We start from the raw sequence: 24823 nt of genomic DNA on the forward strand, positions 1-24823 counted from the left end.
AATTCTAAAGGAAGGAAGCAAAGAACAAGCCCCTTGTCTGTGCAGATGGTGAACGTTTATGGATACAGACAGTGAAAAAGACAATAAGGAATAAGCGTGTCGTACCAACGTGCTACAGCTTCAAAACGGACATGTACAGGCGGATAAAAACACACATATCACTGTTGAGGTCACTGCCAGGGAAAAGTGCACACAGCTGACACACAGCTACTGTAAATGTCTACATCAATCAGTGTAAGGTTGTAGTGGTGAACATCCTCCACAGTAGCACTGACAAGAAATAAGCGTGTGGTGTAGTTTCTAGCACAATTTTCTGAATACACTTACAGGATTGTCAAATTTGAAAAACATAAGGTCACTTTCAACACATGGCCTTCAAATTCCCTTGTTTTGAATTTGTATTTAATGATATTTAATAACAAAATATCAGATCTGTTGCATCTGAATTAAGGGATTTTTTTTTTTTTTTTTAGCACAAATGGTAATAAAGGTGCCTCCATTGCAACTTTCAAAACTAACTGTTTGAAGAGGACAGTTGTTTTTGACTTTGCTGCTGCCTGATCACCTGAATTACCCACTTCATTTTTCAGCTGGGGCTGCACAGTGGAGTAGTGGTTAGCACTTTCACCTTGCACCAAGAAGATCCCTGGTTCAAATCCCGGCCTGGGCCTGGGATCTTTCTACATGGAGTTTGCATGTTCTCCCTGTGCATGCATGGGTTTCCTCTGGGTACTCCGGCTTCCTCCCACAGTCCAAAAATATGCTGAGGTTAATTGGTTACTCTAAATTGCCCGTAGGTGTGAATGTGATTGTTTGTCTGTATATGTAGCCCTGCGACAGACTGGCGACCTGTCCAGGGTGTCTCCTGCCTTCGCCCGAGTCAGCTGAGATAGGCTCCAGCACCCCCTGTGACCCTAGTGAGGATAAAGTGGTGTATAGAGAATGGATAGATGGATTTTTCAGCTGCACTGGCTTTTGTAGGGAACGAGGTCACAGCCCCATCTTTCTGTCTGTTCGTCTGTCTTTCACAAACACACAAATCAATGTGCTATTAACTTCTGATACTTACACTTGCTGTTTTTGTGTTTCCTTGCAGAAACTGGCCAGGGAGGCAGAGCTGCTTCAGAAGGACCATATATGGCAAGACGGTGTGACGGTAAAGTAGGACACCCGCTCCTCTCCCTCCTTCCCAAGACTTCTTCTGTCTTTTTTCCTGTTTTCTTTTCTAGGCAAACTGGTTTATCTTCCTGTCATCTGCCCATTCCCGTCTGTTTCCCAGTTTCCCCTCTATTTAACAATTTTTGCTTGTAGCCCTTCAATGACAATGTGATCAGCATCACAGAGACAATGTGATAAATAACACGAAAGGTTTACACACAAGAACAGACCTACTTGTATCCACACACACGAAAAATTACTTACTCCTGAGGATGTTATTTTTGTGGTCGTCAGTATTATCTTGGAGCTTTCAGTCTGTTTTGTTTCACAGGTCATAGCAACTTGAGCACCGCATTGTGTTCTCTTGCAAGTGACCTTTAAAACACTTGAGATCCACTCTTGAAATCTAAAACAGGAGAAACGATATTACTCCCGTTTGTGTGTTTGTGAGCCTGTGTGCTCTACTGACTCTCAAATTTGCCAACGTTCAAATACCCCACAAAAATGCATGCATATTAATGCGCGCACACACACACACACACACACACACACACACACACACACACGCAAGTACAGATATATAAGCATATAGCCTCACCCAACACGTGCACATTCCCTACTGTCATATCCTCTGTCTCCAGGGAGACAAGCTCGCTGTCATGGTACACTTCCCACAAATGGATTCTTAACCCCACGCCTCCTAGGGGATATTTGAGAAAAGGCTTTAACTGATTTAAAACGAATAATTATGAGCCCTGCTTCCCTGCAAAGTCCATTTTTATTCATGGTTGCTTACACTCTGAGGCAGTGGTCTTGGGTTGGCTGGGCTTCACCCCCTCCCCGCCCACCCTGCTGGTCTGAGGGAAGGAGCTGCAGTGTGCTTGTCCCTTCATCTTAGACCCGAGGGGGGTTGACGCCTGCTTCTCCCCGCTCGGCTCCGATACACCTCAATCGGATGTGTAGCCATGCAGGAAGTGGAGCCTGGGTCACAGTGGCCACACACAGCACACCTGTTCATAAGTAGCTGCATCCAATATGGCATCAATACCTCCTCAAGTGGAAAAGCCAGCACTCTCTTTAATCCACCCCTCCTCCAACAAAACCCCGCTGTCCCTCTGTCTCTGCTCTTTTCTCCTCTGTTTCCACCTCCCTGTCCAGGCACAAGCCTCATCCCCACCCCCGTGCCCTTCGATCACATTCATGTACCTTTTTTTTCTTATCTGTATGTGTCAGGCATGAAAACAGAATATACCATATTGTTGCAAATACTGCAAATGAATCTTAATAGTGGTTCTCTGTTCATAACGTCTCGAGCTGATTTCATTTGCCTTTATAATTAGGCCAGGTAATAAATCTCAGCAGGGGTAAGTGTGAAACCATTAAAAAATATCACAAAGAGGGGGTGGTGGTGGTGGGTAGATATGCCACATGCTTGCAGGAAGATATTTTTTTTTCTTGTTTGTAGATTTTTTGCTTTCCTAATTTCTCTTTGGGTGAACACTCTGCTGACTGACACTGTAATTAGATTAGGGCTGCATGCTCTTTGGGCATATTAGGAGGAATGCGTCGCATCTTAAACTAGCGGGTGGAGCAGTCTGTCAAATGAGGAGAAAAGGTGTTTATGCATGAGAGACGGTGCGTTTTGATAGAATTTGTGCGTGCGCCGTGTGTTTGCGCACATGCTCGAAAAGCATAATGTGGTTGTTTGCGTTTATCGGCGAGCCGGTATTTATTTGTATGCGTTTACTAACGGCAGGTTCTGTACCTGGCCCAGCCCATCTGCTTGCCTCACCAAACCAGTGACATCATAGAAACTCAATGACACGCCTGTTCCTCATAGCGGCTGCCATCGCAGCTGTTACCGTAGCGATGGGAAGACCGCTCTCTTTCTCTCTCTCACGCACACATTCAGGCATTTTCCTGGAGTGACTGCGGAGCCAGCGTCTGACCATCCTGACTGCTGGACATTATGGATGTCAAAATGTTGATCGTAACAACTGTTGAGATGGTCGTTCAGGGTTTTAAATCCATTGGAATGAAATGGTGTGTGAAATAGACATTAAAGTGTTGGATTGCCGCTGATTTCTCAAGGTCAGGTGCCCGTCCCTCTGTGACACTCGACTATTGTGCTGGCAACAGAGTCATCCCAAGGCAGCACAGTCATTTCACCGCTTTTTTTCTATTCTCATAGGGACAAAAGAGAAGCAGCAACTTTGGAGCCAAATATCACAACTCTTCTTTGTTTGGTCAAAATGAAAACTGGCAGCCGAAGCGAAGAGCATCAGCCTCTGACTCGGTTCTAATTTTTGTATTTCAAAATCAAGTCATGAAACAATGCTGGGTCCCACTGCTTTGACCACAGCCTCATGCGGTGTTTGGGATGCCATTTAAATGTTTTTCTGTAGAGAAAGGCATTTCTGTGAGTGATATGATTACCTTGGTGTTTGCCAGTTCAAAGTAGTTGTAGAAATGCTTTGCTGCTTTTAATGTTTTCTCTCCCAGCACACCACCAAACACAGTACCAGTGGTGGCAACTTTAAGCTACATTTACAGTGAAGGGATTCATGGAGCATCTTGGCTTAACACTAAAATTTTAATGTAGAAACACATTTAGGCATTTAAAACACAATGAGGTGAAAACATATTCCATCACATAAAAGGAGCAAAAATTACTAAATGGAAAATAAAATTTATGGCTCCAAAGAAATTCCCAGTTGACTACTGTTGAATTCTTCAGCTAATTCATGAGCTGATAACATGAGTTTCTTGTATTCCTTTTCTTACACTGGCACAGAATAAGCTTTGGCCTACTAAAGAGCCAGTCACATTCATGGATATTACTTAGGTGCCAAAAATGTTCGTCTTCTAGTGACCATCCACGAGACCATTTTAAACAAATATATCCCTCCAAACCAAGACCTTAGGAGCCCATTTTTTTAAATTAAACTCTATCTACATTAACACAAATGTGTTTTAGGTTTAAAACACATGACTTTTGCTACTGTACTCCTAGTATCCACAGTGCTGTGTTTTTTTTCTTAGCTGGAGCCAAAACTGAGCCTTTTGGAAATTCTGTTTTAGTTTGAAAACTCAAGAGTTGCATTTTAGTCTGAACAAGCTCAAACTGAGACTTTTGGAAACGATGATCCACCGCCCATGTTTTCTTGGTAACTTGGTTTCACCCAAATCCAAACAACTAACTGAATGCCTTCCTTTTGTTCGGCTTTGTCGAAGAAGTCTGAAGTCACAGAGCTTCCTCTGTGTCTACTCATCTCTGTCATTCTTTATTACAGACATACATGAGATAGTTTTAATCTCTTCTATCAAGCTGTTATGACCAGTTAGGGTTTATGGGAAATGTTGGTGCTGGTGAATAAGCGACAATATAAGGTCATTTTTCAAAACACAGCTGTCCTTATCTAAACTTATGAAGCGAGCCATAAAATACATGTTGAGGAAGGTTGAAATACCAGCATGTGTAAGGTTTTCTTAGTTGTGGAGCAAAACCTTGAAGTTCCTGATTCATATCAACCCTGTATATGATAAAAGGGTCTGGTGACATCTGTAATGTCTTTATAGATACAGTAGTGTAAAATGAATTCCAACCAATACAGATGTGTCAGGAGATATGCGGAATTACTGTTGTGACTGATCTCAATGTAATGACTCAATAAGACAGTGTACATATCTAATGGAATCTGTGTGTCAGTGAGCCACTGTTAATGTTAAAAGATGAGCTCTGCCCAGTTTATCTCAGGTCATGTCTGTCTGTGAATTCAGAGGAAATGACTAATGCTGAAAATTTGATGCATTGGTTTACAAACGTTTTCACAAAGACAGCAGGATCAAAATTCCAACAATTATATATTCACCAGCACTACTACTCCCCCTGTGGACAAGCATACATTATTTAACAGTTGTATTACAGTTATTTACATTTTTTTGAATCGTGTCAATGTGGCTTCTTCAATGTGTGACTTTACGAAGTCTGGATTGAATAAGAATCTATTGGAAGCTTTAAAGCACTTATAATTAGGTCTGGGAGATAAAACAATAGACTACTGTACCACGATAGACACTCAGTACAATAACACAACTGTTAGAAAGATACTGCTTTATTGTTTCACATGAATGCATCAGATGCAAACTACCATGAAAAATAGCAACAACTCAAAGTTCAGTTCCATGGCTTTATCCTATTTTATGCTTTGTTGTTGTCTCCACATTAAAATCACAGCCTATCTTGATAAATAGTGAAGTGGTTACATTTAAAATACACACTTTTGCCGACCTTTAATAACACCAGTAATTTAAAAATGAATACAAACTGATATTGACTTGACTTAAAATCCAGTTTTCCAGCTTTATAGCCCATCCCTACCTATAATCAATGTTTTTATGTGATGATAACATGACTACTACTACTTGCGTGTTTGAGTGTGCTTGTTGCAATGAATCCACAATAAGTAGCACCCCACTCTGCAGTCCCACCTCACCCTGTGTCTTTCATTTCATCATTTCATTGTTTTGTATTTCTGTACCAGCCTAACTGTTTATGTCCACACCTTCAATGCCAGTTTTCAGAGTAAGCAGCCGCTTTAATTGAAAAAAAAACTCACTGTATCCACCTTGTCCACCTGTACAGCAGCAGCATATCAGAAACACACTAAGTCAGTAATGAGCTGGTGAACATAGCGTTATAGCGGAACATAGTAAGACCTAATGGAGACCAAAAACAGTCAAATGCTGAACTCAGGTGGTCAGAAAAGCAGCTCCAAAGGAATGGTCATTTTCCTGTGTGTGCGCTGGAGGTTTGCCATATCAGCTTGGACAATGCTCATATTGTGTTCCCAGCTTATTTCAGCGAGCTATAAAATAAGTTACTGTCGGCTTAAAGAGCTGCTATTGACCCCATTAAGTGATGAAGACAAGGTTGGATAAACCAGAGATATAAAAATGACACAAAGTACTTTTTGTGAGACTCAGCAAGTTGGCAACTTTGTAAAACGATTCCAAAACCCAGCTACCCTGCTAAATTTACAAAATGAAAAATTGTCTCTGGTTAAAATCACTTTCAGACTAATGATATATTCAGCAATATATTATTAACGCCATTTTTATCAGCCACTGATAGAGGCCGCTGCTGACGACCACTGCCGCATATCTGGAGGAAGGGTTGACATGAAGTGCACCACATTGGAACCGAGACACAAGATTGGAAGAAAGAAAGAGGACAGAGATTGTGGAGATTGGAGGAAGACATGTCCTTTCATTCAGATCGTGATGTGGCAGCTGCTGTACGTTTGAAATGCATTAGTGCTAATAGCTGTGCCATTAGGAGAGAGAGAGGCACTCCGTTGATGGGTTGCCATGATGAAACCAGGGAGAGGAGGGTGGCAACGAGGGGGGAGAGAGAGAGAGGTGTAAGTGAGAAAGCAAGTGAGTGAGGGAAGAAGGTATAAGAGATGGAGAAAACGGGGAAACAGAGATGGAACCATCTTCCAGGCCATTTACTGCAATCATCACTCTCTAATCAATCAAGCCTTTCATCATAGGACAACACAATCTCTCCTTTTCTTTCTCTTCTCCTCTCTCTGCCTCTGTCTCTTCATCTGCACTCAGCCACCCACTCTCATACATAACACAGTGGTATTCATGTGACCTCTTTCCCGCTCTCTACACATGTACGCCGATCTGCCACAAACTTTCAAACCATTGACGGTGAATAATATTGATCATCTTGTCACAAGGCAATGATCAAACCTGACAGACAACCTTCTGTACTGGCATTCATGTGGATGTTACTTTAACACATTCCGCCCACCTAAACATCATTGTAGACCAAGCACAGCCCACCCATGGCAACAGCACTTCCTGATTGCCGGCAGCATCTTCCAACAGGCCAATGCGTCATTCCGTTGAACCACTGATCTCCCGTGCCAAAGTCAGGGCTGTTGGTCATTGAGCTATCCACACTAAGAAAACAAAGCTAATGAGTGCCTTGAGGAACACGACAAAGAGCTCTAGTGTTGACCAGCATCCAAACTTCCCAGATGCTAATTTGATCAAGCTGGAACAAGCCTGTTTCATTCATTCCCCACCTCATAACCCTCAGGATCCACAGGAGACACTTGCCAACGACAGAGATGATATTCAGCAGGTGGTTTTAATGTTGTGGTTCGTCTTTGTATCTCCATCAGTACCTTTTATAAAACCCACAAATAATATTCACTCAACAGCTACTGCAGCCTCCAGTGTTCACCCTGCCTAGTTCCTGTAGTCTTTGGTGGCACCTATCATCCTTTAGCAGTCCTTTAAGTTTGATATTTCACAGGTTCTCTTATATTTTAGCATGGATCAATAGAAGCTATTTTTAGCCAATATTTCAGCCATATTAGCCGCCCTAAAGTCCCAATAGGTCCCTTCAGAGGTGTGACGTGACCTGAAGTGCTGGGAGCGAGAGTTGCTAGGGTTTGTTCACTTGACCAAGTTCGGCTCCTTTCATAATGCCTCTATTTGAGATAATTGGCCCTTCAGAGGAAATGAGTGAGAATCATTGTGGCAACTCTCAGCCCAGCCCTCGAAGCTACCAGCTCCATTAGCCACAGAATACATTAGTCTTATGAGGGCTGCCTTGGACAGATTCAAATTCAGATTCTGGTGAAATAGACAGAAATGAAAGGATGCCTCACTCTGGCTTTGTTTTAGCTCTCTGCTCTGCTGTCCACATGGTAATTTTATACTCCTACTATTACTACGGCTTCATTGTACCGTTATTTCCTTTTCTTTGGTTGTCTGAAAATGTCGCCAAACACCTGTTTTCATCTCTCATCGTCTCTGATAAAACGGGGAGAAATGGTATTCTCCAGGCACATGCTTTTTAATATTTGGTAGCAAATCTCTCTCTGGCGCATTTTGACATTTTTTTAATGCTCCCTCTTACCATTAGACAAAATAAACCAATCGAAGATTATGTTCATCTGAACCTTTGTCATACTTCTAAATAGTAAACAATATTCATCCTCCAATTCTGATGGATTTTGCTATTGGATAATGTAATAATTAGCAAGCGAGTGTTGTTTTATCTGGAAGTGATGGGTGCTGGTTTTCTATCTGTCACTGATTTTGCCAGCACTGTGTACCCTGAGCTGCATATTCATCCCTCATTTCCACATTCAGCTGCAGACATTCTTCTTAAAAAAAAAAAAAGATTTTGCTAACCATCTTGTGCCGGCACAACCAAAACTCAAAAGGATCTCGGTGGCAGAGGCCTGAGATGGAGGAGGAGGTTGGAATACAGCCACCTGGGCCGTTTTTAAATGCACAGTGCTTATTTCAAACACTGATAAGCATAGCCACATTGTATAATCACAAAAACCTGCATCTATTTTCATTGTGAGCAATATATTTTTTTCACTTCCTCATGGCTGTGCTGAGACAGAGCGCTCGCAGCCTGCCGAGCACGTAATGGAACTCATAAACAGTGTTATCACCGAATCCTGAGCCATGGAACGGACTTCCATCTGCTCGTCACTGGAAGGGGAAAAATGAGGAGGGGCTATATGGAGTAAAATTCCAACACAGTTTTCAATTTAGCTGCATTTTAAAGGGAGTCTTTTAGCTCTCAAATGTGTCCGATGGTGTTGGTGCCTCAGTAGAAACTGGACTAACACACCAACAAAAAGAAAAGCTTCAACTTCTGTTTTGACTGGAGCTTCTCTCACTTCATGAGGTCTTCCATCGCTTCATTGTCTCCTCTCCCGGTTTCTCCCTTCAGTTTTTATCAACCGCAGTGCCGCTCACATCTTTGATCAGACTTTTGGTTGCTGTGGTGACCCAACGGTTTGGTAATTTCAGCTTCTTGATTGCAGACGGCTGTAATTTGTTTAAGTGGTGCTCTCTGAGGTAGAAATGTCCTCTTCGCATATTTTTTTCCTCTTCCCTGCTCTGACTCTTTTCTCTCTACCTCCCTTGCCGTGGCTTTTTTTCCTCCACATTTTATACTCCTAATGTTTCACTGCTGCCTCAAGAGTCACCTCTTGATGAAAAAACATGCTCTTCTGCACTTGAGCAGGGGGACATTGTGAAGTCTAAGATGAATTGAAGAAACTTTACAGTATGAGAACAGGTAATGATAAATGCTAAGGTAAGAAAAGACAGAGAAAGAAAAGTTGAAGTATGTCAGTAAGCCTTCTGTCAGGAGGAGTTTGGCCAACTGTGATGCAGAGTGTTAGCCAGGAGGGAGGGCTGAGAAAGTGGCCCCCATGTCTAAATCCCACTGATCGATCCCCCTGCCTCACAGGAGATGGGAATCAATAGTCGGAGAAATCCAGCAAGCCACGCTGCAGACCTTGATTTTCCCATTTGAACACATGGCCAGCACCCATGAAATGTTATTTTAAAGAGTAAACCTGCGGCTTTGTGGCCCTTGTGGTCAGAGCAGGGGATGAAAAAGAAATAAAAATGGAGTGTTAAGAACTTGAGATGTACTTTTCTGTATTGATGGCTTTTAGTTTACGTACTGATATGTTGTCTGAGAGCTTAAATTATTAGGTGCTAAATTAATCTGTTTGACAAAAATATATATTTTGCAACAAGTTTTTTGGCCATTTATTGCTTTTATTTCATTTAGAGTGAAATAGATTTTAAAAAATGGCATGACATCAACAATAATGAGACAATATGAAGACATTGTAGTTCATGGTCTGAGCCACAAATCCTGAATTTCTAATTAATGTAATAAATAAATAGGATAATTTGTTTAAGTCATCAATGATGGAAAAATGTCAAATATTTAGTTGTTTCACTTTCTAAAATAATTTTCTTCTTTTCTATAATTGTAAAAGTCTTTACAATTAGATTTTTTCTACTAGTTGGACAAGAGAAGCAATAGGAAGAAATGATCCTGGACTGTGGTGATGGGCATTGCCACTGAATAAATCAAAGTAATCAACATCTCTAAGCGCATTTCATTGTATTTTCCTCCTATTTAAAAGGCAGAGCTGCAAGAAAATTGCATTTTTTTCTGGGGTTGGTTGACTCCAACAAGATGTGTTGGGAAAGTGCTGTATCTGAGCAGCTAGGTTGTCATTTTGTGACTGGTGAGAGGATGGTTTTATTCTCGCTCAGGAAAGATACCTATTTGGGTTTTCGGGTTTGTTGGTGTGTTTTGTCCCTGCTGTCCTTGGGGCCTGTCTGCAGATGTGTTAAAGCAGGATTTCCTTTCCTTTTGTCATTTGAATGTTAAAATCGTTGTGAGGGACAGCAAGGCATCTGATGGAAATGATTACGGGGTCGAAAATAACAGGGTTCCTTTGGCCGGTGCTGATTGTTGATTGGGCACTCTGTCAGCCTGTAAAGAGGGGGTGGCGGCTTTCCAGGACTCTATGGACTAACGGTGGTAAAATGGCTGAAAAACATCCGCGAAATGAAAAGCTGCATTCAGCCTTCCAAGAAAAATGGAACCTGGAGACATTTAACTCAGATAAGTGGGGCACCAGTGTCACACCAAGCTGCAGTGTGATTGGACGGGGAGGTCCAGACAAGCACCAGATCGCTGGGATTGGTCACCGCGGCCACCCACTCCGTAAAATGTGTGACGTGGATAATTGTATTTGCTTTATCAAATCCCTCTGGAATCCAATGATACCGTTAATATTGTCACAGCCTGTTTTATCTTATTTGTCTTTATTTGGTGTTACAGCAGCTCTTTCCTGCTTCTGCGGTGATGATCAGATTGGGGCCTTGTTTGGGAGGTGTTGGCATGTGTGTGTCATGTTGGATAGGCTTTTTATCTGGCACTGTGTCCATGCAGGGTGGTGATGCTATCGGCATTAAAACCTGCTCCTCAATGGAGCCCTGTCAGCCAACAATGGAGAGCAGCATTACCCAGAGTGCAGCAGGACAAAGCCTGCTTTCCTTATCGCAGGATTGGAATATTCACAAACTGATTTAACTGCTTTTTACCAAGGGGAAGTGTCAGGCTCTGAAAGAAAGAGATGGCACAGCAGAGATGGGAGAGAAAGAGAGGGAGGAAAAGAGGAGGAAAAATAGGATTCTGTGACCTGCAGGATGTTTACAAAGAGAGGTTTAAATGGCAGAAATTGCAGAATTATTGGCGAAATTGAGGGCAGGAAATATAACCATTGCATATGTAACCTTATTTTTAAGATTCTACTTTTTTAATGTCACCATAATCAAGTCTTCTCTCTTTCTCAATTGTTCTCTCTTTTCTTGCTTCCCTCGCTCCTTCTTCTATCTCTTGGTTTGCTGCCCATCTTTGTGCGGGTCTTTGAAGTGAGTGTGCAGTTAGGAGGAGGCATGGCCGTTCTGTCTGAAGAGGAGCAAGACATTGATGAGATGTGCATGGAGAATGTCATTCACTTTGCTGAATTTGCACTGTGTATTGGAGCTTTAATCTGGGGGCACATTTGTTTATTGGCATACAAATGAACATCTGCATGGAGCTATGCTTGGACGCCATGGTCTCAGCAGCTCCCTAATCGCTTAAAAGCCTGGAGATGCAGAGCATGCCAATGAGAGAGCGCGAGAGAGGGAGGCAGCCGCGCCCAAGGCCTCCGTCATGCACTCCTTTATCGGAGTTTCACTCCAGCTCAGTAGCTCTCCCCCTCTCTCACTTTCCCTTTCTTCCAGGCCAACAGTTTAATTTCCAATATGCTGGTTGACTCTTTATTGACTTGACATTATAAAGAGGCATTTTGGTAACCTTCAAGTGCTTAAGACAACAGCCATATTTTTCAGGACCAGACACCTCAAACAACATGTCTGCATTTATTTGTAAAGTGATGTGACAGGGCACCAAATGGCCGCTTTCAGGACTGAGATGCTGGGAGGAAAAACCTTCAGGATGACGACAATGAAAGGGAAAAGGGATGTCTCCCGAAAATCAATTGCAACAACTTACGTTCAAAGACTGTTATAGATTTTTTTTTGTGTTATGTCAGTTAAATTTCATTCATATTCAGAAAACAGTTTTGTAATATACCCTGCCTAAATGCAGAATGTTGAAATTATGGGTGCATTAGTACAGAAATATTAGTTTAGTATACACCTCAGCTATGAGGTAATGTCTTGATGTGATCACTGTAGATCAGAAGGGGAAAAAGAAATCGGCATTTTTGTCATTTATTTAGAAAAATGTAATATTCAGCAGTGTTTCATTGGCAGTAATTCTTACTTTAACTGTTTAGGAACACAAATTCTGCCATATTTTTAAAAGGAAAACATAAATGACAAAAATATGACACACATGTCTGTAATTTTCCATGATAAGAGTAGAAAATAAATAGATGAAAATGTCCATCACGATAAGTTTATAATTACGTCATTGTTCTCTGGCGAACACATTACAACACTGTATGCTGTTTTTTTTTTTTTTTTACAAGTGTCCACATGCATTTTTTCCCCCACATTTGTGCGAATAAGCGAAATGTCTATACCCAGTGGAAAAAGATAAAATTGCCGGAATCAGAACGGCATCATCAAAGAACAATGTTTAATATTTTATTCACAGGCAACCCCTGCAATTCAAGATCAAAGTGGTCAAAGGGCTTTTAGATGTCTGACAAATTTCTACATGTCTGATTAATTTGCGTCTGTTTGAGCGTCATCTTTCATGAGTTCATCTTTTGACACCAGTACAATCCTGCAGGTCATAGAAACTAAAGGGAATGAGCTGAACAAATTAGCTTCTAATGGCGTATTGCGATTTCATTTCGAGGTTTCCCCATTTTAGTACGAACACCCTTGTGTATGTGTTTCCTTTCTCCGGAAGAAATTGAATGTCAGTCATTTCTTTCTTCACGTATGTAAATTGTAATGCATCTGTTTGCTTGCGTGTGTGCTGGAGGTGAAGTGTGCGAGGACTCTTAGTGTAGAGCGTGTCCAGCCAACGTCGTATGGTGAGTGTTGATCTCATTTAAATGCCCGTAGTTTTGTAGCGTTTGACACCTAGAGATGAACTACAGGGATGCTGGCAAGAAACGGAGACGGAGGGAGGGACAAGCAGAGAAATTAGAAGTGAGGAGATAAGAAAAGGAGTCATCTCCACAACATGTTGGCTGCAAACTTTACAAGCTGCTTTTCTGGAGTCAAATCACATTGTGAGGATTTTCTGTCTTTATTCTGGTTGAGATTCCACACTAAGCAAGCTGTACATGTGTGTTCAAGCGTGCGTGTTGATGTGTACCTTATGGGCTGATGTGCATGGGTTAATGAAGAGCAGTAAATGAAATCCTTTATTGTGTTTGATATAATGTCAGCTTCCATTAGGGAAACTGGTGCTAGGAATGATTGCTAGACTATCGGGGCCAGGATAGAGGGGTGTGTGTGTGTGTGTGTGTGTGTGTGAGACTGCATGCTCGTGTGCACCCCAGGGCACGGCAGAGGCACAGAGTGTGTTCTGTAATTATAGAATCATTAGCAGGTGTCCAGAGGAGATATGAATATGACTGTAATCTGTCCCCACCCATGATGGAGCGCTTGTCTCGCCCTCAAATGTCAACCTGTCTCAGCCAGCACATTCACGGAGCTCACGGATTCAAACTCAAAAGATTTAGCCCCGGTGACCGTGCTCAGTCATAGCATGTACCTCTACACATGACAGCTTTTTATATGTACCATCCATTTTTCAGTCAGTATTGTCACCCTATGCTTTACCGGATAAATCATCTGTCAAGGTCCTCTTCACATATTGTTGTAGTGGATTATGCTGTTCCCCGCTATCCTTTAAACGTGGTCAGAATGCGGCCCCCTCTGTAAAAGCGTCTGATTAGAGACATGAGATGATGTCAATGTGATGAAATTTTCGGCTTTAAAGGTTCCGACCCTCACCTGAAAGCGGATTTTGAAGTTTAAATGCGTAACTACAAGCAAAAGATGACTTTGAAATAACATGAAGCGCACACCGGTGACAAGAAAACACGCTGGCAGGAGAACAACCTCACAGTCAGACAGACGTACGGCCAAACGAGATATTCAGGCGTGTATCTGGTCAGACATAAAACCGAGCAGACATTGTAGACCTGGCGAGGAGACAAAGTCACATTGTAATCTAGAGCAGAGGGGCGGTTTCTATGGCAACAGTAGGCATCTAACCTACGCGCTGCTGCTTTTGCTGAAATCTGAAATTGGCGAGAGGAGGCTGGTATTGAAGGAAAGAGAGATTGGGAAAGATGAAGATAAGACAGGGCAGGGAGGAGGAGGAGAGGTGTAGGAGAGATGGGGCAAAAAGGAGAAGTGAGGAAGCAGATCAAGATAAGGATGAGGGAGAGGCGGGAGATGCGAGATGAGCAGGGGAAGATTGATGTCTGGGAGGGGCTGGAGATCATCACCTGACCTCAGTGTTTGTCTCCTGTTTGGAATTTGTTGGTCCACTCAGCATGATAGATTTAATTTACTGATAGGACTTTGTTTCAGTGGGGATTTCTCAGACTTGTGTGTTTCTACGTGTGCATATGTTGTACCTAAGCCCAGGTGCATATACATGCAAGCTGTACACACGTGTTTATATGTATATTCTTAGTATGTTCACACTTTATATTAGCATCTGTTCACATGAGCTGGTATTTTGTGTATTTGTATGTGTGAACTATACGGGTGCACAGAGCATGGAGATTAGTGTTGCTGGCTGGGTGTTGTATCAGATGTGTGTTTAACCCAGACCCTGGGCCCGTAGAGACCTGTGACCAGTCGCAGCAGATGGCCGTGCTACCCTGGTGACTGCTCAGAGCGTCGCAGTGGCCTCGGACTCGCCAACGTGGAGCCACTTCTTCTGTGCATGCCTGCATGTGGTTGCTGCATTCATGAGTAGGATCCGTGCTGCTCTTTAGGGATAGCATATTAAGTTATTTTACTGTCAGAAAATCCCAGTGTTCCACAACCATCCCGTGTTTCTTTTTGAGATTTTAGCTGATGCTGCTAATGCTACGATGGTGGTGCTCATTGAATACGCAGGCTGCAGGTTTAGTACCATGAGGGTCAATGAGGGTCATTGTTCAGCGGTGCATATAGATGCAACACCTGTGGCGTTACTAGTACAGATAGGTGATAATTATAATGTGAAAAAAAGACAGCACCAAACAATGTTGAAGCTACCAGAAAAGTCGCATTGGTTAACTCCTGAAAAGATGAACACTGTTCTTCTAAAAATATCATCTCTTTTGGTGTTGGATGAAAGTGGTAAGTTGGGCTGTCCAAAGTCTCGTAGAGATCTAGTGACTGCACCATTTTTATGGACTTCAAACCAGTGATCACTTGGTGGTATGACAGCATATGCAACTTGGATTTTTTTCTACTTATATCAGAGTGTTGCTTTGTTGTAATATTTGGAGTGAAGAGCAGCAATAATGGTGAATTTTGAAGAAGGGAACTGGAGTGTTGGACCCCATACTAAGGACCCTCTTCAGTACTGTGTGGTCATTTTAGCGTACTGGTGTTTGAGTAAGGACGCTGAACGGTGCCCCTTGGGTGTGAGAAACTAAGCATTTCTTTACAGGAAGCAGTCCTGAATAATGAGTTGTAATGCCGCAGTCGTGAGAGTAAACTCTTTAGAAGCGAGCGACCAGTCTAAGCAGGACTGGGCTCCAGCTCAATCCTGCTGGCAGACACAACAACACTGTTGCTTTGCCATAGTCTTTCTCTCTCCCTCTCACACTCATTCTATTTCTCTTCTCTCTCTGCAGAGGCATGGGCTATTTTTAGCTCCTGGCAGCTCTTTCCCCACTGCACCCACTGCCACCGCCACCCATCTCTCTCCTCTCAGTTCATCCCTTCATATCAGCCCGACCTGAGCCTCCATCCTAACCTCCAACTTAACCCAGTGTACTCCCTGAACGATCTGCTCTGATCCCTCCACTCAGCTCCTTTTCCTTCCATCCTCACTCCTGATCTCTGACAGAGCTGGAGGGGCAGAGGGAGTGCTGGTAAGTTGAGGAGATGTGTCATGGGGGCAAATTCTGCTCCTCCTCCATCCTGTCCTCTCTTATTTCCCAAAGAGACAATCCACGTCCAGGCCCGTGCGCCCAGTGTTCAGTGTCAGCTTGAGTTTTGATCATACTGTTTTTCTTTGGTGACTTGTTTGGGACTGCGCTGATGACTGACTCGCTGATTAGGACTGGAGGCTAGCCAAGACCTTGGTTGTAGAGGGACTTCTATGCTGAAGGGAACTGAATGAAAGATGTAGGGGGACTGACAGAGAAAGAAAGTACTTGCAGATGTAGGTGTGTATGTACTTATTGAATAAATATAGAAAGCAGCAGTGGAGAGACAAAAACAGGGAGTAAAACAGTTGAACTGAGCGAGAGCTGACGAGAATCTGTGAGAAAATAAGTGAGGCTGAGTAGTCATTGTGTAAGACTTATTACACCTGTACAGGAGACTTTCTCTGTCAGCCGTCCTCCCTCATCAGACCATGACCACAGCTCTTCCAGAGAGGGCGAGGCAGTCACTGTGGTGCCCTTGAGAGCACGTCCTCAGCCAGCCTCCTCATGATAATGAGGCAGGCCACACGGACGCTGCTCGCTGCTCGCAGCCCCTGCCCGCCCTCACGCCTGCCTCTACGGGGAGATAAGTACGCCAGTTCAGAGGACAAGAGGACGGCAGGAGGAGGCTAACGTGTTGGGTATGGGGCCAGGTAAAGGATAAAAGCGTGGTGGTCCAAGGCCGAATCTGGGGCTTCAGCTGGTGACTGGAAATTTCAGTGATTAATTAGAGTAAAATAGTGTAACATAGTGGCATAAATTCTCATTCTTTTCCTTTTTCTCTTTCTGTTTCTTCCCTCCTGCGAGAGCTGTTTGCCTCGACTGAAAACACAACCAGTTGAAGTTGATAAGACTCCCAGAGAGAGTAATATTTTGAGTTTATTCTGCTCTTTCTGCAAACCACTTTGCTCCATGTTACATCTGAACTCATACCACAGTGCCACACAACCTGACAGCAGTTTTCCACAGCACAAGAAAATGTTCCGACGGTGTTTCCAACACAGGTTCGAACATGTCACACACATTAACCAAAGCATCGGCCAGATGCGACACATCCTTCAGTATCTCTGCAGCTCTTCTCTTTTCGCCTTTTCATGACCGTCATTGCACATCACACTACTCCTCCTGTGTTCTGTGATGCTGATTATATTCTCATGCTGAACAGTGTGATTGAATATAACCATGACTCTCTCTAGCTTACCGCCACAGGTCGGGGCTGATATAGGCGCTGCTATATCTTCTCTCATCTTTCTTTTTTACTTTTCTTTTCTGCACAGGAGAATGCCATTTCATACTACGATTCCAAAGCGGATTCAGACTATGTGAGTACAGTACGGACTGCTCCTCTCTCCCCACCCGTCTGCCTGCCTTAAATCCCCCAAAATCCTACCCGCTCCACCTCCTACCCCTGCCACCATATCCTGCAACCCCACCCTACCCCCTCTTCCCCGGCCTTCTCGATGTTGATGCCCGCCCCCCTCCAGTCATGGGCCCCCTGGGCTGTCTGTGTGCGTTAGTGAGGTGACAATGCTATATGGTGAGTTGGTGTGACAGAGCAGGGGGCAGGCCGACGTGCATGTGACAGTGATTTCAGATGTCCTCCCCCGGTTTAATTTCCAGAGTTTTCTCTTCCCCCTCTTGGACCACGACTGTGTCAGCTGCAGATCTGAACTCCGGGTTGTCAGGCCTCCGTGCCCATCAAGACGCCTCGCACAGAAACATCATAATACAGTTCCATATAATAGGGAACCTTTTCTATCATGCATGTCATTCATGCTGAAGAATATGAATGACATTCAAAGAAAGGCCAGTAGAACAAGTGACGCATTTTCCCCCGCAAATCACCGGTCTCTGCCACACCGGCACTCTGGCTGCAGTTCCTCCTTGGGATAGGGCACGCTCGGAGGCCCATGCACGCTGATTGATTAAGTTTCAGGGAGGAGTGCAAGTATCCCTTTTAGATCACCAAAGCACAAAAAAAAGATGGGAAGAGAGTGAGAAAGGGAGGCAGAGGAGCAATAAATCATGGTGTGATTTTCTCTTTGTGCACGCCACTCTCGTGATTAATGACACAGCGCTTTAGGGCCTGTCAGCACATCTAATTGGAGAACATCGGTCATCATTAACATGGCACACTGAGGCTGAGACGGTGACACACCCCTGACCCCCACATCACCGACCCCACAGCCACCCAAAAACGACGACAGAAGTCAGGCAGAGGTCACCCACTCGCTGAAACCCCAACAGTAGCCGATGAATACTCCCCTGTCCCTGTAAGCTGTGCTTCCTGAGTAAAACCCTGAACTATAAGAGAGATGAGACAAGAAATGGGTTTCCAGACAGGTAAGTGATTGGCAGGCTCTTCTTTTCCCTCTTGTACTCTACACCCTGGTAATTTCTCCTCTTGTCACTGAACACTTGATATAACAGTGCAATGTGATCATTTATTTTAAGTCAAAACGCCCATGTGCCAAAGCATGTCTTTTGCCTCTTTTGAATTCGTACAGCTATCTACCAGCCTTATTCCCTGTATTAATTAGACCCTCAGGTTTTTTCGAATCCAGAGTTTGTGGATGGTGATGCTGTCTGCAAATTGAATATTATCATTTTCAAGTCTTTGGCCAGTTTTAGCTGTGTGTTAAATACCTGTATTTTTGCAAAAACAGACAAGATCAACCCCCATTTGCCTCATAAAAGATTATAACCTGCTCTTTGGCAGAGAGCAGACAAAGCATTCTGGGTGAAAATGTAAATGTTTTTTATGCTCTGCATGATCTTGCTTTTTGTGCAACGCTTATGTGTGTAATTACTAATCTGTCTGGTCAAAAAATCTTGTCAGTCATGTCCCTAGGTGGTAATTTACCTCGAGGACAACCATCAGATATATAAAATACATTATTACACGTCTGATTATTGTAACATTCAATCAAACATCTAAAGTCAAAAGAGCGTGGCATAGAAATGCAAATGTCAATACAATATTTCAAATAGCTATTCATCAGTTGTAGTGATGATTTCAGGGAAGCAATCCATGTTTGTTTAAAGGTCTATGTAAAGAGAACACACACACACACCCGCGCACACACACACACACACACACAAACACTGGGTCATAAGTGACATGTTCCAGGTTAGCCCTGGTTGGCTGAAGGTTGGAATGAAAGACGCCTTGAAATGTCATCTCTGGCCTCTTCAGCCTTTAATTAAACCTTTAGAACCGGGAGATAAAATTAACAAATTGGGTAATGAATCGAGCAAAACAGGTGGTGGATGGTTGAAGAAAATGAACCAATCAGTCTTTCCTGTGTGGATTTATTCAGTTCCTAATTAGACACTGCCTTAGTTAATTATGATTGGGCTCTTTGGAAAAAAAAAAAAAAAGAAAAAGAAAAGCTCCATGCCCGACATTGACGGAATTAGTGTCACACTGAGTGATAAACAAACACCTCAACCTCACAGTTAATGCTGTAGAAAAGCCAGCATCTCCAACCTAATCAGGTTCTGTGCTGTTGGACAGCCAACCTGTGAGATCTCAAACTCTTTCAGATTCACTGTGTCAACAAAATGCTGAGCTGACATTGAAGGTTATCAGATTTGATAATAAATACTTCATTCAGTTCTTACTTTCTCAGATTTTGTGATCAAAGGTCTGTGCATCTGACAGCAAAATGAAAAGAAAGCACTACTGATGTAGCATTTTAATGAGAGTTCTTAGTCAGCAATGCCTTTCACAGCTTTTGTGTGTTTTACTTTCATTGTAGCTCGTTCTTATATTTGCTCCTTCTCAGAAAAGTATCGATTTCTCCTCATTCTTTCTGTATTTTCTCAAACTTTATTAGATTAAGACATGGAACATTCATGTTAGATAAAAACAAGAGAAGTTGTTCATAGTGCTAAGATTAGCAGGTTTCCATTGTGATTATCTTCTTGTTTAAAATTTAGGTTTTAGTTTATAATGAGTAAGAATAAAAACAGAGAAAGTAAATAGTTTGCAGCCCAGAGCTGAAAGACTGCAACTTCAGGTCGTGTCCAAAAGATGTAGACAGAAAACAGGCAAACAGGCTTTGCTCAGCGTGAGCCCCAGTCTAAAAGGAATCAAAATAAATCATATCTAGTCTTCCTGTCAATAAGGAGCAATGAAATAAAGCCAGGATGTCACTTTCGCTACCTCTTGCCTCTAAACCTCTCACTTCTTCACACACTGCGACTGTTTTTTGACACAAAAATGCACCATTGCTATCATTTCTTGGTGTTTTCCTGTTTTTTAAATGCAAGAAAAATATTTTCTAACCAGTCTCTGACCACTTATTTACTTATTTCTGAACCTCTGCCAAAGTTTGAGTGAAATGCTCTCAAATGTCTGGTTTAAATTTTAAATACCTTTGACTGCACATTCAATTTGTGATGCTAAAACATGTAAAAAAAAAAAAATTGAACCGACTGTCTGACAGCTGGTATTTCAGTAATAATTTGTATGTTAAATGTCAGCTGTGTGTGTAGTCGTCTCTCTGGTCATAAGTTGTACCGTCAAAGCACCTGAGCCGTAGAAATGTTCTCATGAGCTGGTTTCTGCTTCTTATATGTTTTCCTCCATTGGGGCTTCAGCACAACTATCTCCTGGCTCGTCCCACACAACAGTTTGTAATTGCCTTTTAATAGTCAATTAAACTGTGCCCATCAATCAATTTCTGCCATGGACATGGGGTTTTGATTTAATTTCTTCAGAAAACAAACAGTTTTTATCACGTCAGATCCAATTAACCCATGCTGCTTCATCAAAATGAAAAATGTGCATTTGCTGCACTCAAGATTTTCATTTATTTATTCAGAAGCATCAAATTTTGCTTTTTAGAGGTCTAAATGCATGGAGAATGATCAGAGATGTTCTGCTCTTGATTTTTGTTTTACAAATATTCCCTGAATGAAGTCTAATGAAGGATGACTAATGAAGGAAGAATGATCGAAGCATGATGCCAGACTTTGCTGAGGGCTACTTCTGTATGGCACTGTATCAAAGAGCTCAGTGCATGAGCACACATTAATTAAATTGTGCTTGCTCGACAAAGACTCAACCATGAGTCGACCTTCTGTATTTACTTTTTTTTAAATGTTACTTGAATGCTTAAAGTGTTACCTGTTTTCAAAGGATGCATCTGACAGGGTTTTAGTGAGATATCAGATCTAGAATAAGCTAATAAACTGAGTCAGACAGAGGGATTTATATCTTGCTGCCATTTTTTTCACATCCCACAATCACTTCATCCTGTGGGAACAGGCACAGATTGTACTACATTGATAACTTATCAAGATAAAAGGCTTAAATGTCACTTTTTCTTTTTTATATTCCGTCTCTTTTTGAGATGTGACACTTCACTAATGCAGTGTCTGTGTTAGGTTTTGTCATCGTGTGCCATGGCCAAACTGAAAAAGCAGGAGGAAAAAGACAAAAAACTATAAATTAGAAACTGATAACTGAATTCTTTATTTGTTTAAATGGTCACAGGTGACATAAAGAGAGGAAACAGACCATTATATAATATGCTATCATCCATTTAGGTGAGAAACTAAACAGTAAATCTGTGATATGTGTCTTTGACAATCCGATACCTGCTGTTGTTCTCTGATGAGACAAAGAGAACCAAAACACCTAAGTCTGAAGGCAAACAAAAGGCAGAATAATTGCTATTTTTGTGCTCAGCATTATCCAAAATTTATGTGACTTTATGTGCGAGTCAGAAACAAAGACAACATGCTCAATGTGCCGGAGTCTCAGATGGCTTCTGTAAAACCACAAAATGGGAGGTGACAGAATGCAGATCTATGTTTGCATGTTTCCCCTGATTCTCTACCCGTTTTTATTTGTGTTCTCACTCAGATTTGTGTTTGTGTGTGCGTGTGTGTGTGTATGCGCAGACGGAGGATGGAGAAGAGGAAAACCCGCTGGAAGCCTCAACCTCTTTGGAGCTGGAGTTCGTGGATGATCCCAATTTCAAAAACAAGGTCAACTACTCTTCCAGCGCGGTCCAGATTCCTACAGACATATACAAAGGCTGTAAGTCGCAACTTCTTACCGTGTTTGAATGTGTGCTGTTGGTCATCTCGCTTGTGGGGAAGTGGGGAAAAGGATCATGAATTTTTAATACTGAATGCATGTAGCAGGACTTGTGGGGCTCTCAGGAGTTTTATGTGTATCCCGATGACCAAAAAGCCTTCAGACACAGCAGTGGATCAGGGATAGATGCCGTCTTTTTTTTTGATTTGACCTCTCTCAGTATGTTAACTCCAGTTCTCCCTCCCGTTTATATCAGCCTGTACTTTAGCCCACTAACATGATTTTAGATGACAGCCTCTGTCTCGCACCAGGTCAGTGCTGTATTCCTTTTCATTTTTTCTCCTGCGTGGGCATGGTGTCCCCTGCTCACAGACGCTGCCCTTCCTGCCTGGCACCATGCTGCCCTGCGGACATAACACCCTCCTTAGTCTGCAGCTGCCAAATGGACAAAAGGGAACACATGTACCTTCCGGGACTCTGATTTCGCTTGGCATGTTCCCTCTGTTGTCCACCTCTAACCTTTTAGATGATCTCTGCCTTCCTCTTTATAAAGACTCAAAAAAAAACCCAAAGATGTGCAGACAGGCAGCCATTTTCACACATGAATTTTTTTATTTTTTATTTTTTGGCTTTCCATTATTGTCTAGCTCTTCGGCGTCTTTGTTAAACAGGCAGTGTATGGCACCTGTCTGTAACAATGCCCCCCAGCTGTGTCTCCAGACAAATCTTGTCAGAATTAGACACTCGTGGTTCAGGGAGAGATGTCAAAGGCCATAGCGAACTCACAATAGAGCAATCAGGCCTGCGTATTGTTCCCAGAGCCATTTTGTGGCAGCTCTGGTTCCCTCGTCTGAAGATACGAGTCAGAGAATAAAGGCCTCTTGATTGAGCCGGGTGGAGTCTAGAGGAGTCGAGCGGTACGGTGCATGGAATTTATTTATTTTTTTCTCTTCTGTTGTGTGGGAAATGTTTACTATTGATGTTGTTTAGTTAGCTCCCACTGCGCGGTCTGCTGTGCTGAGATTGCCAGCTGCAGATTTTGTGCCAAATTCATTATGAACATGTGTGTTGTGGTTTAGTTGTCGTCCATAAATAAATAGTGGAAAGACATGTTGCTGCACAAATTTACAGTAATTCTTAAAGATGTTTTGTGACCGAACCAAATTTCTCAGGTACAACTGGATATGCAAGACGTGTCAGTCAATGAATCTTGAATGTATAGCTAAGTCTACATGATGTTGAAACTTTGAACTCCAAGCAGTTTCTGGGCAACTTTTGCTCTCGCCACTTTTTTACTCACTGTGGGATCATTTTTCACTGCAACATGAAATTCTGCCCCTCTATGGAAGCGGCACAATCATGGCAAGATTAAAAAAAGGTAATAAAATGTCTTCTGTATAATAAAGTTGTATTGCCACAAATCACACAATAAGAAAAATACAAATTCAAATTTTTTTGGCTTTTATATTGCAAAAATGGAATAAATCCCAAAATCAGCATGTGCAACATTTTTGAGTGTCAACAGGTGTTGTCGGTGACTCTACGTAGCACAGATGATTTCATATTTCCATTTTTGTTTTGTTTCCGTACTCCTGTGTTTACAGACAGCCTGCACTTCAGCCAAAAAGTCCCTGAATTTTTATCACAGACTGTTGATCAGAACTGTATCAGTAATTGCTTCACGGTTGTGTGAAGGGGTGCAGAATTTTAATTTTTTCATAGAATCTGGTTAGTACAAATGTTTTTTTGGTTGTTATTTTTTGTGATTAAGTGATTTTGATTAAGTGCATGTCAAAATGTCCAAATTTTCCAATGAAACATCTCGCAAAGGAGCATTCCAAGGTGAAAATCTGTCTTTAGGGTTTGTAGCTATGAAAAATGGTGAAATATTGGGGATTGGTAAAAAATAACACAATTTTCAAACATGCAGGCAGGTTTTGGGGTTCAGAGGATTAAAGGGAAACTCCATCTTTTTTCTTTTTTACATTTTTTTACTTGTTTATAGCTCTTGGGAAATACAACTGCACATGTACGGTAAAGCTGTGTGAGCATCTTGCGGCTCTAGGGGGCGCTTTGCTAAATCTGATCGGCTACATCACTGCTGTGGCATTTTTGCTGCTTTTTTTTAACTGAAATTATAAAATGCATGTCTGAGAATTATCGTAGTAAGAGTACAGAATTGGTGGAGTCTTCTTTTAACCAACTTTGCCGACAGGGTTTTACATCAAGTGCATGCTGGGGGAGCCGTGCATGTCTTAGAGAGATGGTAGAAGTCGATAATTATCTGTATGTCAGGCTCTGCTCTGGTCCCACCAGTGGGAGCCTGCAGGGTGCCTTGGAGAGGATGTCTGAGGAAACTAATGTGGGCGAATTGTTGTCCTCTGGGTCTGGAGAGGTCTGGATCTACAGCATATCTGTGGGTTTAGGATTAGCACAAGAGAAGCAGCGTGAGTGGGTAGATTCAGCGCTCGCTCCTCTGGGGGAGGCCAGAGGGAAGGCAGAGAAAAGAAAACTGTGGGAAGAATTTTGCACAGTGCAAAGTACAGCATAATGTTCAACAGTTGATGTGAGAGTCTGTGCTGCCTGGTAGCTCATGCGTTCTGTGTAGCTGAAG

General features: G+C 42.4%; 1 protein-coding gene across 3 annotated transcripts in view; it reads left to right on the forward strand.

Annotated features, from left to right (window-relative positions):
• Positions 1 to 24823, forward strand: part of cacna2d2a (calcium channel, voltage-dependent, alpha 2/delta subunit 2a) — a 160726-nt gene that overhangs the window by 77444 nt on the left and 58459 nt on the right. For 2 of the 3 annotated variants that reach the window (XM_022207975.2, XM_022207976.2), the window contains exons 4-6: positions 1097 to 1156; positions 17435 to 17479; positions 22071 to 22209. In XM_022207975.2, the coding sequence (XP_022063667.1) occupies positions 1097 to 1156; positions 17435 to 17479; positions 22071 to 22209 (244 nt within the window). The remainder of the gene's footprint in view (positions 1 to 1096; positions 1157 to 17434; positions 17480 to 22070; positions 22210 to 24823) is intronic. The other variant, XM_022207977.2, reaches the window with a different exon arrangement.

This window comes from Acanthochromis polyacanthus, chromosome 5, assembly GCF_021347895.1.
Source record: "Acanthochromis polyacanthus isolate Apoly-LR-REF ecotype Palm Island chromosome 5, KAUST_Apoly_ChrSc, whole genome shotgun sequence".
Lineage (NCBI taxonomy): Eukaryota > Metazoa > Chordata > Actinopteri > Pomacentridae > Acanthochromis > Acanthochromis polyacanthus.